The sequence below is a fragment of the Eumetopias jubatus genome, unplaced genomic scaffold, assembly GCF_037043125.1.
Source record: "Eumetopias jubatus isolate StellerSeaLion01/CBP00866 unplaced genomic scaffold, mEumJub1_p1.0 scaffold_8, whole genome shotgun sequence".
NCBI lineage: Eukaryota > Metazoa > Chordata > Mammalia > Carnivora > Otariidae > Eumetopias > Eumetopias jubatus.
In genome coordinates, this window is record NW_028274814.1 from 73249513 (window position 1) to 73269172 (window position 19660).

Consider the following 19660-nt stretch of genomic DNA (forward strand, 5'->3'; position numbering starts at 1 on the left):
CTCTATTGCAATAACTGTAGTATCAAAAGCAGCCATAGATAATACCTAAAAAAAAAAAAAAATGTTCCCATGAAACTTACAAAATTATTACAAAAATAAGCAATAGGCCAGATTTGGTCCATGGGCCATAGTCTGCTGACTCCTGAAATAGAAAATACGATTGAAACAATTTTAGGTATTTTGATACCTAGCACAAATGTTTAATGCTTTATGAATTAATGAATTGATGAATGAGTAAGAAAATAAAACTTTTGTGCTCAGAAACAAATGCCATTACAATGTAATCCTCTAAGTGGTCACGAGTTTGCCTTCCTAATTGGGATAAAACTCCAAGAAAGCAATCCATAGCCTTATTAAGAACCAGGTTTGCAAACTACAGCCAAAAAAATGAAAGACAATGTAACAGATCTAGTAAAGAAGAAGTGAATTTTCAGTGTAAGATGGCTAACAAAAAAGGGTATTTTTTATAGTTGAGTTCCTACTCAAAAATCTCTCCAGCTAGGCTATAAAACTCCACAGGAGTAAGAAATAGGTCTTTTTTTTTTTTAATTTCTGTAGCACAGTGCCTAGGATATAGATGGTCAATATTTTATTAATATGTGAATGTTTTCTATGGCAAAATATGTTTTTTGTTAGTTCCAACAAAGTGATGTAGCAATTTAGGATCCTTCCATAAAGTTACAATTTCCTTTTGTTTTCTATCAGTCATGCTGACTATAGAGATGCATTTCAGCCTGACTAGAACTTGACTTACTCATCAAACAGCAGGAGTTTGAAACTTAGGTTTACATCACAATGTAAAGCTTTGACTTGGGAAAAGCAAACCAAGTGCAGGCATCAGGTTTGGTTATAAAGCCAGAGTTATAATTGTTTTCCAAATAAAGAACTGTATAACTTTATAAATTATAAATAGACATCCGTTTTTCATGGAAAAAGTGTACTTGGTTGTTTAGGATTTAAAATATCAAAAGTGACCAACAAGCTAATGTCAACATATTTATATATTAATTATTCTTCAAAGCCTGGATATTTGAAATATACTAAATTAATCAATAATGAACAATACTTAATGAATTTTGTCTATGGCTCCAAAAAAATAAATTAAAACATCCCCAAAACAGAGTAACTCCACACAGTGAAGAAATATTCATATAAATTACTATATAAATATTTTCCATGATGTATGTAACAAACTGTAAACAATTCACTTTAAATTTCTCTTTTAATATTTTCACATTTCCAAACAAGATACTAAGTTTAACAATGATAAAAAAGAGTTTTATAGAATGTTATTTGCTTTTGGATCAGTTACTAGACATTGACAGACAAAAGCCACATACAGTTATACACTTAAACAAGACACAGCCTTAATTTGCCATTGTAACAAGCACAATGTTAACATTATATACAAATGTGTATAGTCAAACATTTACAATTAGAGGACAAGCCAAAGATGTACTGGAGAAAAATATATCCATTAGAATAGTGCTATGGTTCAATATTACTTATAAAAAATAAATACATATAAAACTATTATTTATAGTACAGTACTTGAAATTGAATGGATTCTTCTTCCAAACTATCAAATTTAATACCACGAACCAAGATGGCCAGTAATCTGCTTAAAATAAAAAAATTGGAAGATATAGTGTGTACCACAATTTACAAACAAGCGATTAAAGGGGGCACAGTAAAACAAAACAAAACAGGCAAAAATACTACTACTACCGTACCGATTTCCATGGTCCCCGATGCCATGTCACCTCATCAGGGCAAGCATGCACATGACATTGTACCACACTAGGTGGCTTGTTTAAGATTTCACAGTTTTGCTCTTGTGACATTTGGCCATTGGGAAATTGACATATTACGAATCTTGACTTTATTCCTCCTCCACATGTTTGTGTACACTAAAAATAAGAAAATTCAAAACTATGTGGTTTTAAAGACAGTATTATATTGCTTTATTCAATGTCTAATACATAAGTATTAATGCTAGAATTTTCTTCCTGGGTAAAAAAGTTTAAGTTCTATTATTAAAAAAAAAAAAAAAACTACACAAAATTTTGAGAATTAGTACCATGTTTCAGTAAGATACCAAGGATCTGTAAGATAGACAAGTCAAATAAAACGGATTTACTTAAGTAATAAGTATTAACTCCCTAATTTATGATAACCTATCAACAGCTTCCTGGGTATTCACGAAAGCTAGTAAGATAGACCTAAATTGGGCGCCTGGGTGGCTCAGTTGGTTAAGCGACTGCCTTCGGCTCAGGTCATGATCCTGGAGTCCCTGGATCGAGTCCCACATCGGGCTCTCTGCTCGGCAGGGAGTCTGCTTCGCCCTCTGACCCTCCCCCCTCTCATGTGCTCTCTCTCTCTCATTCTCTGTCTCTCAAATAAATAAATAAAATCTAAAAAAAAAAAAAAATAGACCTAAATTGATAAACAGGAGAAAATGTTCAGTATGCGTTACATGAAAGCAGTGGGTGGCAAAGCAGCCTATGTAATGTGAATCTATTTGTGGAATCCACACAAGACCAAAGTCTGGAAGGAAATGTAACAAATGTTAAAAGTTCTTATCTCTTCATAATTTTTCGTATCATTTCAATTTTTACAATGAGCTTGCCTAATCTCAGGAGTAAAAATGTCATTTCCATTTTGGAAACTGTAAAAGAACATTTTTAAAATGGACTTGGTATTTAATAGCACCTAGTCAGAAGTGTATCTTTACACAAGGATTTCCAAATGCTCTATGAGAAAATATATACTAAAAATCATTAAGCAAAAATATTTGACTAAATTAGTTGATTTTATTCATCCAAAGCCAGTATAAATCTTTCTTGTTCTTTCTCATGCACAGTATAGGTGGAATTAGTATTCATGAGAACTACTTTAAAAATTATCTTCATATCCCCAGTGTCTAGAAGAATGCCAGGACATGAAGTGCTTGATAATTGACAACTATCTGCTTAGAAAATTCACCACATGAATGGCTCAGTAATAGGATATCAGCATGGCTATATATTAATCTAATTTTCTATCTTTATATCAACCAAATTTTCTAAGAAAACAATAATATACTAATTTTAGAGAGGCATTAGGGGTTCACAGACATACTGGCCAGCATATTAGATTCTGTTAAAAAATCTGGAGTGTTTCCTATCACACAGGAGTGATTTATACCAAGATGGTCTATTAAAAGAACAAGATTTTCCTAAAAATAAAACCTTTCTGTGTAGTATCATGCAGTAAGATTATCCCACAGTAACAGTGTGAAGTACTTAACTTTCAGTCTTCAGAGATTCATCAGCTCCACAAGTTTAGAAAACATTAGGACTTACTTCTCCCCAGCTTCCATAGTTCCACCGCGGACAAGGACCTGAGTCACAGCGCTTGGCCTCTGGGGGCCTGGAGGCTGCATCGCAGTAACTGGCAGTCTGTCCATTTTCATCCTGGCAGACCACAACCCTGTGCTGGACGCCTCCCGCACAGCTGCTGGAACACTGATGAGGATAAAACAAACTGTGGATGCCACATCATGAAATTACATAGTGGGGAAAAAAATCAGTGTTTGGACTCAGATGCAAACTCCCCCTGCTGAAATTCCCCTCATTGGAATAATCTGCCAAAAACAGGAGTGTATTAGAATTTGTCGATGAAAGGTGAAATAGTAAAGTTTGCAAGAGTCAATTCAGCCCTGTCCTAAGTGTTAAGTAGAAAGGAAGCAAAAAAAGATGAAGTCACTTAACTTTGATATTGTTTTTCTTTGTCTCAACTTTTCTGTAAAATAAGAGCTACAATTGTACCTTTTGTAGTTTCATGGTTTTACACCCGCCTACTGCACTATTACAGTAATTTCTAGGTTTTTTTTTTTAATAAACATTTGCAGTCTTAACCTCTTAAAAAATTCTTTTTTTATTATAATGGACTCTAATCAGATTGTTTTTAAGTGCATTCTTCTGTAATCATAATATCACATTAGTGTATAGTTCAATAAGAACTCTGGGGACTTACCATCTGCATCAAAAATCACTTAATCCTTTTAAGATTTAAACTGTTGATCTTCAGATAAATTTAGCATTAAAAGTATTTGATGTCATTACATACATATCTATTAAAAGGCTATAATATAACAAAATTACAGAATTAATATAACTCAATAAAGATGACTTACTGATCCCCATGGTCCTGTTCTCCATTGGTTTCCTCTGATTGACGGATGGACCCCCTGATTTTGATGATCTTCTGGTTTGTGAGTTAATGGAAAATTCCTGCCTGGAAAATGGCTCGGCTGCTCAGAGGAACTTGGAAAGTGACTGTTCATGGGTGGGCAGGCTGCCAGGTTACATTCTTGTTCTATCAAAGGGCGAACTGCAGGGTCACAGTAATTCTCATTAATTGGCTGATGGTAGTTGATGCATAAAACTTGTCGCGTTGTTTTCCCATGGCCACAGGAAGCTGAACACTGATCACAAATTTAGGCAACATTTATAATGTAATAAGTTACATTATTATACTAAATATCAAGTATATTTAAACTTTTTAATTTATTTTTTCTCATAAAAATACTTACAGGTGACCAATTCCCAGTTTGCCACTCTCCACAAGGGTTAAAACAGACAGATACTTCAGCAGGTCGGGGTAAATGGGCACAATAGGATTCATCTGCTATTCCATTGTAAGCATCACGACAACTTACATAGCGCGCTTGATTACCTCGTCCACAAGACACAGAGCACTTAAAAAAAAAAAAAAAGGATTAAACCAAAGTGTTACACAGTAACTCTCTCAGGTAGCTTTTGCTCAAATTTCTAAAACATGAAGTTTCTTGAAAAAAGATTTTAAATGATATCACTTGGTTTCACTTCTGAGTCAAATAAAGACAGGGCAATGAATACCCCACTCAGTTCGGATCCTATATTTGCAATGAGAATAAGATACTACTCAACCTCTTGGAATACTGATTATTATTTGCTATAAAGATTCAAGAAACATTTTATGAGACAATCTTATTTTAAATAACTTTAAACATCTAACAGGGTCGATATGATCCCATAATTAAAATATTCAGAGAATACCTGAAGCTTACTAATATAGCTTCTATATAAGATTAAAGCAAAGCATATACTCCAAATAAGGACTGATAAAAAGCCTAATTTCATGTCTGCTTTGCATAACCACCTGTGAGATAAATATTATCATCCCCATTTTGTAGATGAGAAAACAGACCTAGAAAACTTCAATTTCTTGCCCAGAGACACAGAGCTCGGGGTAGAGCAGGATAGAGCAGCATTTAGCCAGTAAATTATCTATTTCTGAACCCTACACCACTTCTAATCCATTAAGTTACCTGAGGATGAATGCATAACATTAATTTGGCTAAACTGAAGCAACCATTGTTGACGTGTAAAAGCCTCCATAATACAAAAACTGTACTTTTTTTAAAAAAGGTATTTATTTGGGAGAGAGAACACTTGTGGGGGGGATGTGTGGGCAGAGGGAGAAGAAGAGGGGTAACAGGCTCCCCATTGAGTTGGGGAGCCCAATGTGGGCTCCATCCCAGGATCCCGAGATCATGACCTGAGCCAAAGTCAGACACCTAACCAACTGAGCCACCCAGGTGCCCCCAAACACTGTACTTCTTAAAGGAATTCACTTACTGGGGTCCAAGAACCATGTCGCCATTGGGCTATCTTTCCTATGGGAACAGCTGACAATGAAGTGGCCCCAATTTTAGGGATAACTGGGCAAGGTATGACTATACAGTCCTGTTCAAAAGAAAAATGCATCTCAAAACATCAATGAATTCACTCTGATTTCTATTAAATTCTATACTTCATTTCTTCCACATGTCTAATTCAAGAATAGCTGCAAAATTACAAATTAATAATGTAAAAGTTTAAATTTTTCAGAAGTACAAAGTACTGTTGAGGGCTACAAGTGGTTAGTACAAATCTGAATCTTAAGGTTTGGATCATTCTATCCGGTGGTTGAAAAGAAAAAAAGCAATAGTCCTTCAAATATACCGCTAAGCTGAAATATCCTGAGGTGCACACAGAACACTACCCCCAGAAAGTACAACATGCCGTATTCAAAATAGATACTATCCTTCTGCAGTGTGAAGGATGAAAACATCTATGTTAAATGAGTGATTCAATGGAGGATAAAGACTACAAAAGTTCATAAAGCTATAAAGCTGGAAACACTTTAAAAAAGATAAATTCTCCAACATACATGTGCACAAACGTGTTTGCAAGGGATATTAGTAGGACAAATACGTATGAAGTAAGTTTAACACATTCATCCTCCTGTGACAAATCTTTTTGTTTATAATCCATAAAGAAGAGGTGTCCTTTACCTGCCTGTCACTTGGGCGGCTGGCTCCATGGCAGACTCCATCATCTAACACTGCACTGAGCAGCTCATTGACACATTTAACAGCACGTATCTGATACCCACGTCCACATGTGGCCGTGCACTGGAAGAACATAAGCACGTATCCAACACCATTACTCAAAAATTATATAAGCCTAATTTTCTTAATACAGTTAACATACTTTCAGATCTTTTCATTAGTCCTTTACATCGGATCCCATACAAAATTAGCAAGTGTAATCAATATGCATTTATTCCAAGGTAGACAGATAATAGTGATGTTAAAATGGACAAGTGTTATCGTAGCTTTAAAAAGTTATGTAAAAATGTCAATAGAGCCTTGATATTTTGGGGGCAGAGTTAACATAATTTAGGGGGACTAAATACTTTTCAAAATCTACCTGGTCTTTTAACATGCTAAATAAATTTCAAAGAGATGAAGAAGGAAGAGCATAAAGTTAAATGGAAGATGAGATAAGGTTTCCCATCCACAGTGGCAACCTCCATGGGTTAACAGGCTGTCCATCTTCATCCAGCTTGACCACTGCTCATCCTGCAAATTCTTAGCTGCCTATTTGGCAAAACTTCTAAAACAATGCCTACTCTAAATGCAGTAAAGCTCATTTAGACACAGAGCATAAAAATATTTATAGTTTAAACAAAGCTGGAGAATATATTTGCAGCATTTTGGTTAACAAGTGAGTTCAAAAGCAAAGCTGAACTATTTACCACAGCAAAATTAGCAGCACTGATAAAATTGTAGATGAGAGGTTACATTTCAAAGATACTTTTCTAAAAAACCAACCCAAATTTAGTGGCCTCCATTAAGAGAGTGAACACACCACAATTCTGGTGCTATTCTATAAAGATGAATTAAATCAGGAAAACCATTCTCATACTCACAGAACCCCACGGTCCTACTTGCCAGGAAGCACATGTATGAAGCTCACACGGTCTCAGAGATTCAGGTTTGGTACTTGGATTACAGAGACCATCACTCAAGTGATCTTCATTCAGCTGACACCACACTTGTCGCTGTTTTGTTCCTTTTCCACATGTAACAAGACACTGAAAGAACACAAATGATCATTATTTTTAATATTAGTCAATATAAATGCCTAAAAAAATGACACAATGATCAAGTCACACATTAAAATGCACATGAAAGACCATTCCTAAGGACATTTTCCCTCCAGTTCTCCAGAGATATTCACCAGGTAAGATCAGCCACCCCAAATTTGCTGCCCAAATCCCAGTGCAGCATCCAATTGTCCTAGAAACAAAGGTACAAAACTAACCTTAAGTATATATCTCAGGCTACTGTGGACACTGGGACTTTATGAAAATGGTTAGTGATTAAACACCAATCAATGTTATTGTTAGCCAGACAGTATAAATAATTTAAGAACAAACCATTAATTTGTTATTGCCTTGATAATAGTTATTTACAAAGTAAGAACAAATTACTTTTGACTTCTTTACAGCCTTAAATTGCAAAGCTTTCCTACAAAATATTGTAACAGTTCTTAGCCTCATCTGTTCAATGTTACCTCACTCCACTCACTAGTAGCCCAACTGGGACAGGAAAATTCATTGCAATTCTCGGTTGTCACTCGGGGAATATCTTGGCATTCTCTGTTAGCAAGATGGTGGCCAAAGTTATTTATACAGTAAGATTCTCGAGACCTTTCCCCTCCTCCACAACTCCTGGAACACTGATTAAAAGGACAAAAACAAAAACCAGTGGTGACAAATGAAAAAATTAAGATTTTAACAAAAATATAGAGTAACAAATATTTAACAAAAGGGGGGGGCGACTTTTCTTAAGCAATACTGTTTATTTGTACCTGGGACCATTCTGAATAATGCCACTTTGTTAAGACACAGTCACCATGGCAGGGTTCTCGTGTGGGAGGTTTAAGTTGGTCACCACAGTAGTGGTCATCTACTGGAACAGTTTGCCCTTTATGAATGGAATATTTCATGCAGTGGACATCCAAGGACCTATATCCTTGACCACAATGGGATGAACATTCACTTTTGCCAATGATGTGCCACCTAGAAAAAAGGATGTTATTACACTTAGGGATGCCAATTAATGCAATTTAAAAATATGGATTCAGAGAAATTCATGCATATGAATCAATTTTGAAAAGATTGACAAGCCACCTGAAAATACTTGATATATTAGATGAAAAATTCTGACACAAGCCCAGACTTTCATTTTTATAGATGAGAAAATAATGCTCAGAGATGTGTTCACATAATATAAATGCTTGACTCCCCGACAAAATAAAATTTAACTTGCTCTCCAAATATATAAAAACGGAGGTGGTCTGGTTAAAGTTGGAGATACGGAGGCAGCACTATTACCTCGTGACTGCACTCTGGCATCTGGTGGTGCCTTTGGAGGTAGGTCCAAGGAACCCCAAGCTTTCCCAAAAGCCTTTGAAAACAGCTGGTTTAGATCAAGATTACCTCGTTACTTAGTGGCAGATTTAGGGCTGAACATATCTGACTCACAATCAGGTGCTATCTCTCTATGCAACCACACTAAAGTATTTCATAATCAGGAAATATCTGGGAATCTGACTGTATCGATAAGACCAAGCCTTTAAAAGTTGGCAAAACTAGGTTTTTATAGAGCCTATCACATTTTCTGATTCTTGTAATCTATTTTTAGACATATTTTCAGAGAAAACTTTTTTTTCTGCAAGTAAAAATCTGCTAATTTTAGCCAAATTATCCCAATTATAGTCTAGCAATCTATCAAACAATATGAGTGCAACAGTATAACAGAGCATAGAATTCACAGAATTTGTTTCAATTCCCAATAGCAACTGGAGGATTTCATTGTGCTTCACTCCAGGGCAATAACTGGATGAGACTTACTCAAGCAGCTCTTCCACTATGCCTTCAAACAACATAAATATATAAAAGTGATCTTCCTTGCTGAATGAGAGGTTCTGGCCATCCCTCGATGTTAATGGTCACTCACTAGGTGGGGTTGTTCTTAGCTTTGCTCTAAGACCCCCCACATGACCCCCACCAAAAGAGAGGAAATTGAGAAGTGGAAAATTCCCTGCCCCATAATTTAGGATCATATGTTTCTTAATGTTTAATGGACAAGATATTGATAAGATCAAGAAACCAATCTACTGATTCTTTAATCCTTAAACTTTTAAAAGTTTATTGGTTCATAAGTTCAAAGGGAATTATACAATCATTCTACAAAATTTGTTTCAGATCTTTAAACCACGGATTTTAAGTTTAGAGTTTACCCATATATTTTACAAAATTTCTTTCCATTTCTTACACAAAATTTTGAGGCCTATATACTGGTATTCATCAAATACTACGAACAAACATTCAAATCAGTTGCCAAGTCTCACAATAAATTAGTGAGCCTGAAATTTTATACCAGCAGGGACACAGGATAGACATTAATTACATATCCATCTAAGTAGGCTCTGTACTAGATGCTTTACATCTTATCTCACTTATTAATTTTAACCTGGTTACATTATACATACACTGGTTACATTACACATTTTTTTTTTTTACCTTAGTTCACAGTCTGTATTGCACCTTTCAGTCACAAACAATGGAAGTGGTAAGTGGTCACATCTTTGATCAGACACTACCATGTGATCACTCTTCCGAATGCAGGTAATTTTTCTTCTGTGAAGACCTTGGCCAAAGTCAAATGAAAATAAGGAAAGTTCTTTTAAGTAGATGTTCTAGAATTATTTAGTTCTGCTAATAACCTAAAGGATTCAGCTAAGAAAGCAAAAAAATTCCAACACAGGATTCCAATTGCATATTAATTTAGTCAGGAATGACTTTCTGGAGTAAACAAGCTGAATCCTGAAAGACTGAGGAGTTTACTTAGTAAAGAGACATAAGGAGGGTGGGCCAGATATGGAATAGAAAAAGATTCATTAGAGCTGGCTGGACTGATTAGTGGAGAGCTGAGTGGTCAGGGTTGGCACTGATGCTATGTAGTATGTTATGGGTTCCCTATTATTTGCTTCCCTTTTCCTCATTAGAGAACTGAATGTCTCCACTTGCTACAATGTTACTATAACTTCCTGTGAGAGGAATATACTTCCCTGTTCATTGACTTTGGGCTTATGCCAACCAACTGCAAAAGGATGTGACTCTTTCCACTTCTAAGCAGAAGCTTTAAAAGCTACTATATAGTTCTGCCCAGCTCACTTTCCCTTTCCCCTGTCTCTAAAACAGCCTTTCCCAGATGGGGTTGATCTTTCAGCCTGGAATCGTGAATGGAAAAGACACAGATATTAAAAAGATCATTGGTTGTTAGGTTCGAGGGGGCATGGAGGGAGGGAATTTTAGGGCAGTGAAAGTATTCTGCATGATACTGTAATAGTAGATATGTGCCATTAAATATTTGTCAAAACCCGTAGGATGTATAACAGAAAGAGTGAACCCTAATGTAAACTATGGACTGTAGTTAATAATGCATCAAGTGTAACAAACGTGCCTCATTAATTCAAGATGTTAAAAGGGGAATGTGGGGGGGAGGTGAAAAAGAGAATGTGTGTGTTTTCTGTACCTTCTCAATTTTTCTATAAGCCCAAAACTGCTCTAAAAAAGTCTTAATTTTTTTTAAATGACATGGATGCAGATACCAAGCTGAGAACAGTCATAGCCAATTAACAGCTAAAACATAGTAGGACAAAGAATAAATGTTGGTCTTTCAAAGCCATTGAGATTTACTGGTTGGTTGTATGCAGCATAACCACAGCATAAGCAAAAGTGATTATAAAGGGCCAGAGTAGACAGAACTTTCCACTTTCTGCAATGAGGAGACAGGAAAAAATTTAAGCAGTCAGTGACACGATCAAGTTTCTGTTTCATCAAAGTTCCACTGTATACTTTCAGTTAGCCAAACATGAACATGCATGTTTATCTTTGCTCCTTCCTAAATACCATCTGAAAAAACCATAAGGAATTTTGAAAAGGAATAAACCTAAAAGAGCAAAAAGAATAAAAAAGGAAACACAGTGAGTAAGAAAAGGAGATTTTGAATATGAAAAGTAGATGGAAATCAGAGCCAAGAAAGCTGAAACTTAAGCCTGTGGAGGAAACAAGTGAATAATAAACCATTCATGCCAAAGAATCCAAGAAAATCCCAGCGTTGAAAACACCAGGTTCTGCTGAAGAGGTGAATGTGTGAAGGGTAGGCCTGAAAAAAAATGGATAATGTATTGAAAAGCATTTATGAAGAATAGACTCCTACCCTTCTAGTCAAGAGCAGCACTATCCAATAAAAATAGAATGTGAGCCATATGTGTAATATCACATTTACTAGTAGTCACGTTAATAAAGTAAACATGGGTGAAAAAATTAATATTAATGTGTTTAACCTCAAGTATCTAAAATATCATTTTAACATCAATATAAAAATTGGTATTTTTTTTCACACTGAGCTCTCAAAATCCATTGTGCATTTCACTCTCATACCATATTTCAATGGGCTAGCTCCATTTGGCTAGTGGCTACCATACTTGACAGCAAAGTTCTAGAGAAACTGAACTTGAAGGCACAGACAGCTCAGGGAAGTTGGGGAAGCACTGTTCCAAAAACAGGGGAATTAAGAAAATGTCTCCATACCAAATGATGAGAACCAGGCCTACTGGACTGTTTCCATTTCCCTCTGGCTCCAAGCTTTTATGCTTCCCAAGTCTCCCTGCTGACCATTAGAAGATGAAAAGATTCCTCTCTTGAGAGGCTCCTTAATCCCCAAAAGATCAACTGACAATGACATGTGGGGCTTTTCCTCCAATGACATATGAAAGGGCTACTGAGTGATCCAATTACTCTATAATGAGGTCCTACTTGACTTACCTGACCAACCCAGAACTTTCAATCAGCATTTTAGGCTTAAATATGAACAAATAGCAAAGGATCAACAGACATTTCGGGAAATCCACTAACACACACAAGACCAAAATAAACAAAAATGAAATAAAACTAAAACGAAACAGATTATGTCAGAAGAAAATTTAAAGACTATGAATAATACTGCCAGAGACTACACATCTATGAAACAAAAGCAAGATGTTAGGGGTAAAAACATTATTGTAAATTCAGAAAAGAAATTAGCGAATAGTGATCAGTCTAGGAGGTTGAATGTCTAAAATATACAAATTTCAGAGACATGTAAGAGAAAATTCAATGTGAGGAAACTACCAAAGAAATCATACAGTAAAATTTCTCAAGTCAAAGAATCTGTTTCCAAATGTGAATGGCATCCTAATGACCTGGGAAAATAGATGAAAGACACACCAACATCAAGGCAAATTGTCCTAAAATTTCACACTAGAATTAAAGACAGGAGCCACAAACTTCCACAAAGGAAAGTGTTATGTGGAAACACAGGAAACCAGAAAACAAGACTTTCAACCCTCTAAAGTATAATAATCTTAGAATTTATTACAAACTACTGATCAAATGTGAGAGTAGAATAATGCCATTTTCAGATATGAAAGGTCACAAGAAACTACTTCTCTTTCTCAGGAATATCCTGAGGGATCTATTCTACCAGTGGGGGAAGTAAAAAGAGGAATTCATGGGATGTAGAAAACAGGGAATCCAACACAGAAGGAAATCCCCAGAACAATAATGAAGGGAAAAGTTCAAGATAACAGCCATGTAAAAGGACTAAAAGCAACAAAACCAAATTAGAGCAAGAAAAAAGAGGGCCATATTAACAGTAGACTGATTAAAAAGTAAAGGAAAATTGAAACCAATAGACAATGCACTTGAAAATATGATAAAATGTATAGCTCTCACAAAGTTGGGGAACTCATAAGGTGCCTGGGTGGCTCAGCCAGTTAAGCATCTGCCTTCAGCTCAGGTCATGATCTCAGGGTCCTGGGACTGAAACCCACATGGGCTCTCTACTCAGCAGGGAGCCTGTTTCTCCCTCTCCCTCCCTGTTTTTGCTCTCTGTTGCTATCTCTTTCTCTCTCTCAAATAAATAAAATCTTAACAAAGTTTGGGAACTCATTACATTCAGTACACAGAATAACAAAACTGAGGGAATTTCATTTTTTAATTTTTAATTTTTTTAGAGAGAAAGTGCACGTGCTCGCACACAGGGTTGGGGGAGGGGCAGAGGGAAAGCGAGAACCTTAAGTAGGCTCCATGCCAAGAGCAGAGCCTGATGCAGGGCTTGATCTCACGACCCTGAGATCATGACCTGCGCTGAAATCAAGATTGGTATGCTTAACCAACTGAGCCACCCAGGTGTCCCTGAGGGAATTTCCTTCTAGAGACACTAAAAAGTTACATACAAAGAGGTAATATAACCATAGTATACTATGTGGCGACTCAACTAACAGTTTTTTCCCCTCCAGCCCAGAATTGTTTAAGAGATCTCTTTCTGGTTCAGACTCCCAAACCATTTCATCATGTCATGTCCAACCTTCTATTTGGAGCTTGCTATTCTTTACTTTGGGTGTTCCCCATATTTTTTGCATGTTCCTTCACTCATCTGATGTTTGGATTTGTTCCTGGCTCCCCATATCCACTGCCACAGACCAGTGTACCCATTCAGTGCTGGAACACTGCTCCCTGCTCCCCAAATCTCCATTCCCTTTGTGAGGCATATCTAGGATCCTTCTGTCAAATGAATTTCTCCATTACCAAAGCTTTGTTCCTCCTTCCAGTGTTTATGCCAGTCAGTCTTGACCACCTATGGCAGCCTCCCTCCAGAGACACTGTCCCAGTGAAAACATCTGTTCCCATGCAATCATTCTGAGCACCACTATCCCGACATCACAGGACCAAGCCTGTGTTTTTTCTTTTTCTGAATGGGGCACCACAATTTCTTTGGCACCTTGAGGTCAGTTTGTTAGTCTGTCCCTCACATTCCCATAATCCATTGTCACTGCCTCTGGCTACCCACCTTATTTCAGCTCATTTCCATATGGTTCTGAGCACCCTCTCCTCTGGACCACCGCTCCCCTAATTCCCAAAACTTTTCTCCAGTCCACTGCACCAAATTTCTCTGTACCTTCAGATTGAATCTCCTAACAAATGGCTCCATTTTCTCTGTGGTTCTCCCTGCATACCTGTAGCGTTGCATCTGCTACCTTATGCCAAGAAAATCTACTCATGCTGGTTTTATCCACCACAATTTAAAACTTGAATGCAGAATTGGGGTCTTAATTCAAAACTTAAGTAGTCTCTCAAACTTACTGACTTGAAAAGTATTACTCAATTAAGTATCCATAATTACAGATTTCCCAAAGACTCCAGTCTCTTCATTTTTTTTTGCTCTACTATAAATGTCCCTGCTTTTCCATTTCCCACTATGCTCCTTTCAGTTATTCATGCCAACAGTACAAATATATTTTCTTGTGGTCATGGAAGAAAAATAAGAGAATGAAAAGATGTCAGATACCCCACTACTGAAAGGAGGAGATATGTTACTGGGAAAGTGTATGGAGAGGAGTGGGTGAGAGAACACTTATTTCACTGGAAAACAGCATATATTAGTACCCCCCTCATCTGTGGTTTTGCTTTCTGTGGTCTCAGTTACCTGCATCAACCACAGTCCAGAAAATGATCCACTTTCTAATGTACCAGCTGAAGGTCAATAGAACCTAATGCTGTCAAAAGCCTACTGAATTCAGCTCACTTCATTCATTCATTCACGTGGGCATTTTATCACCTCACATCATCACAAGTACAATACATTCTGAGAGAGACCACGTTCACAGAACTTTCACTAAGTACCAGTGACCCTTTAACAACATGAGTTTGAACTGTGCAGGTCCACTCACACATGGTTTTTTCAATAAATACACTTCAGTGCCATAGATGTATTTTGTCTTCTGATTTTCTTAGTATTTTTCCCTAGCTTGCTTTATTGTAAAACTATAGTATTTAATACATATAACATAGAAAATATGTGTTAACTGCTTGTTATTGGTAAGGTTTCCAGTCAACATTAGGCTATTAGCAGTTAAGTTCTTGGGAGGTCTAAAGTTTATGTGAACTTTTTTCTTAAAGATCTGAGAGAGTGAGCAAGTGAGAGCGCAAGAACAGGGGGAGGAGTAGAGGGAGAGGGAGAAGCAGGCTCCCCGCTGAGCAAGGAGATGGACAGATGTGGGGCTCAATCTGGGACATGACCTGAGCTGGAAGCAGCTATTTAACTGATGGAACCACTCAGGCATCCCTATATGTGAAATTTTTAACTGCACGGGGGGTTGATACTCCTAACCCCTGTGTTGTTCAAGAGTCAACTGTATATTGTTACAATGGTTTGATTTTATTATCAGTTATTGTTAATCTCTTACTGTGCCTAACTTATATATAGGAAAAAACATAGTACATATGAGATTCAATACTATCTACAGTTTCAGGCAACCACTGAGGGTTTTGGATTGTATCCCCCCCCAACAAGTGTTACAAGTTAGAGAAACTTCTTTCAACTGCAAGAAAGAATGAGAAAAAAAGCAGTAATTGAGAATGTTGTAAAGGGGAGAGACTAATGAGGCTGTTAAGTATCAGAAACAATGAATGGGGAGAAAAGTAGAAGAAAAAGGGTAGGAAAACTTTGTATGTTGGTGTGGTGATGTGTGTGTGTAGACAGTTGGGGGACTCCATAGGCAGACTGCCCCAAAGTACTCCAAGTTATACCAGCATGCAAGGCAAACTTCTCTTTTACTTAATACCAGTGTACCTTGACACATCTTGGTACAATCTTGCCATGGTCCATATGGATCCCATGTGAATAGGTCACTCCTCTCTTCCACAGGAATATTGAAGGAATATCGTACATCAGGGTTGTATAGATTACCCACACACAAAACCTCAATAGAAATACACAGGAGCATATAATTAATTCATAAAAAGATATTCTTGAAAGACATCATTTTTATATTTAATAAATGCAAAGTCCTTAACCATCAGTTTACTAATAGGGTTAAAACTAAGTCTTATTAATGACTCCTGAGAATTTACCTGCAAAACAACTTCTTCTTCCAGCCGATCAGTACTATTAATTCTTTCAATTGAGCTGTTTGAACCACTGTATTCAAAAATAGCTCCTTGTATGTTGATTTCTTTTTTTGACATACTTACAACAAAATTCCCATTCAAAAGAAAATTCCCTTTAGTGTCAGATAATGCTGTAAAAGAACAGGACTCATGAAATAATAAAACAGTACAATCAACAATACAAAAAGTATTTTAACTTTTAAAATGCAAATCCATTTCGGAAATTAATGTAAATGTAAATTATTTTTGAGGAAATAAATTGTGTTTTACTATAATGTGTTATCTAATCCATACAAAGGGAAGCTACAGCATATCAGCTAAAGATATTAAATTTACCCTATACTTTTCTGAGAAGGTCATCTTTCAAGAGGCCTGCAGCTTCAGGAGGGACATGTAGGAAGAGGAAAAACAGAACTCAGAGACGCTGGAGAAACATCAGCTAAACCAGTCCTGGTCATTGATGGTGAGGAAAAGAACACCACCCAGACTGCTGCAATAATCCATTTATGCTTCTCTTGGAAAAAACGTACAAACCTATAAAATTCTAGGGGCCAATATCCTAAGGAGCCATGCAATGACCATACTATTCTCCATATAACTGTTTGGATCTTTTTCATGATAGAGGCACTCTATCACTATTGACATACACTGAACAACGGCCTTCCAGAATTTCCCAGACAGAAGGAAAGGTTTGTAAAGCATTCTTTTCATCTTTGGCCCTAGGTGAAATTCCTTAAGGCTGAAAGCTAATTTCTAAAAATAAACATAATGAAGCCTACACCCTATTAGTAGCTAGAGGACAATATACTGTGGCACATTCATTAACATTTAAAAATCTGAAATCAATTTTTTTTGTCTTGCTTTAACAGAAGCATTTTAAGTTTTTATTTAAATTCTCATTAGTTAACATAGAGTGTAATGTTGATTTCAGAATTCAATGATTCATTATTTACATACAACACCCAGTGCTCATCACAAGTGCCCTTCTTAATGCCCATCACCCAGTTACCCTATTGCCCCCATCCCCCTCCCCTCCAGCAACCCTCAGTTTGTTCTCTGTAGTTAAGTCTTTTATGGTTTGCTTTCCTTTTCCCCCCCTTTCCCTATGTTTATCTGTTTTGTTTTTTTAATTCCATATATGAGTGAAATCATATAAGTACTTTTGATACAGAGTAAAAACACTTCAATTCTTTAAAGAACATTTAACCACAAAGAAGTCTATAACTAATTTTAGATAAAAAGAAAGAATTTTATTCTAAATATACATGCAACTTTAACTGAATATAACCTTCGGTTATTTAAAACACTCTTATGGGGAAAAAGCAAATTTTTCAGAATTTTGTTCAGTGTTTTTAAAATAAGATATAGCATATAACTCAAGAGGAGAACATGTATAGGAAGTCAGATGACTTAAGCTCAGTATGAACTGAAATGCATGTTTATTAAAGGGGCTCTTCTTGCCTTCTAAGAATTTACATGAACTGCAGACCTCCATGAAATCGCACACGAATCACATATTGGTTGTTTACTAGAAATGTTTACCAAGGTAATTGTCATCTTCTGGTTTTCCAGAATAGCTGTGCTGAAGAATATCAATGTTTGTTGCTCCTGTGGGAATCTTGACAACAACATTATAACCTGCAATATAATTTTATACATGTTAACTTTCATAAGCTGATGGCCCAGAGGCTATTATGGCTGAATGACTGCAAACACTGAATAGCACAGATTTAATTTCATTTTATCTTTCAAAAATGATACAGTGTTTTTACTCTTTTTGAATCAACGCATTACATAATTACTAAGGATTGAAGAAAAAATGGTTGCTAGAAATATACAGTTTGGGATCCTTAAGTATACTTATTTTTTCTTCTAAAATTCTAAATATAGAATGAGAATGGAGTTAATATTACAGTTCCTGAGATATTTAAGAACACATCCATTTTTAAATTTAAGAGTAATACTTTTAATTTTATACTTCGCAGTGGGGAAAAAATAGAGGATTTCAAATGTTATTCACCAATCCAAAAGATACCAAAATAGTTGGTCATTGTGCTATGTTTACACAGAGATTCAATGAACAGCAAAATAACAAAAGTTAATAACATTTTTTTAAGCTTTTCATTTCTAGTGTAAGCAGGAATTCCTATAGCTACCCCCAAATTTTACATTTTCAAAGTCTACTAACAAATTGTCATGAGAAAAGTAAAGCATTTATGTGAAGGAAATGAAAATAATATTTCTATTTTATGAGACCAAATTCAACAACACTGGCAGTGCTTGAAAGATGAGGAAATACTACATATTAAACAAAAAAGAATGTTTTCCCTACACTACACTCATTACATAGTTTTCCAAATACTCTGATTTTAATCAGCAATTTTCCTCTAGTGATTATTCTACGTTGTTCCTTTTCCTTATTAGTTTTTCCTTCTATTTAATACATGAGTAAAAGGAGTTGTATGAGTTTTTCTTGTACACTAACTTTGATAAATATGTAATGAAATTAAGAGGAAGTTTTAAAAAAGGTTAAATTTTCAGCCCTGATGTGAGATTACTTTGTACGTTTTTAGAGTGCTTTATACCCCCTTTAAGGCATCACATTTTAAATATAAAGTGATAAATGGTCTGCTAATTCTGATTACACTACATGCATATTGCTTGTAAGTCATCAGTCTACAAGAATTTTATGATTTTTTCACAAGATAGTCCCACTACCTTCTATTTATGTCTTGCAGATAATGGTTTTTGAAGAAAGCAATTCCTAGACATTACAAATGTGAAAGACAAAGGCTACCACCAGGGGGCAGAAATGTGACAAATGCTACTCTACAAATGAGTTTAGTATCTTTTTCCATTTTCAAACTGATTAATTCATAATACAATTTTGGCAAGGTTATATATTTGATCCTAATTTGGCACATGTGGTTTTAAATAGAAAAAAATGTTCTTCAGTGAATAGAGCCCAAGCTTCAATAAATGTGCCATTGGTTTTAACAAGGGATCCCATGAAATAATGAATTCTAACTACAAAAATGTCATAGCTAGCAACTAAGATTCATAAGCGTCACCAGAGTATAAATGTAGTATACTTTTAATACAGATAAAAATATAAATTTTGTGTTTTAAATTATACTGCTTTAATTAAAGCAATTCATACTAACTTAACTGTGTTCAAACACACGTGAACATAATCTAAGGCTGACAAAACTGTAAAAAATACATTTTTCATTTTGCAAGGAAA

At 35.9% G+C, this 19660-nt stretch overlaps 1 protein-coding gene across 1 annotated transcript in view; it reads right to left on the reverse strand.

Annotated features, from left to right (window-relative positions):
* The window catches only part of ADAMTS20 (ADAM metallopeptidase with thrombospondin type 1 motif 20), a 181902-nt gene that overhangs the window by 73616 nt on the left and 88626 nt on the right, over positions 1 to 19660 (reverse strand). Inside the window, exons 16-28 of the mRNA XM_028123173.1 lie at positions 17959 to 18054; positions 16381 to 16547; positions 16100 to 16229; positions 9943 to 10069; positions 8226 to 8436; positions 7929 to 8093; positions 7282 to 7446; positions 6362 to 6481; positions 5664 to 5771; positions 4577 to 4741; positions 4178 to 4468; positions 3345 to 3506; positions 1734 to 1910 (exon numbers count right to left, since the gene is read on the reverse strand). Of these exons, the coding sequence (XP_027978974.1) occupies positions 1734 to 1910; positions 3345 to 3506; positions 4178 to 4468; positions 4577 to 4741; positions 5664 to 5771; positions 6362 to 6481; positions 7282 to 7446; positions 7929 to 8093; positions 8226 to 8436; positions 9943 to 10069; positions 16100 to 16229; positions 16381 to 16547; positions 17959 to 18054 (2084 nt within the window). The remainder of the gene's footprint in view (positions 1 to 1733; positions 1911 to 3344; positions 3507 to 4177; positions 4469 to 4576; positions 4742 to 5663; positions 5772 to 6361; positions 6482 to 7281; positions 7447 to 7928; positions 8094 to 8225; positions 8437 to 9942; positions 10070 to 16099; positions 16230 to 16380; positions 16548 to 17958; positions 18055 to 19660) is intronic.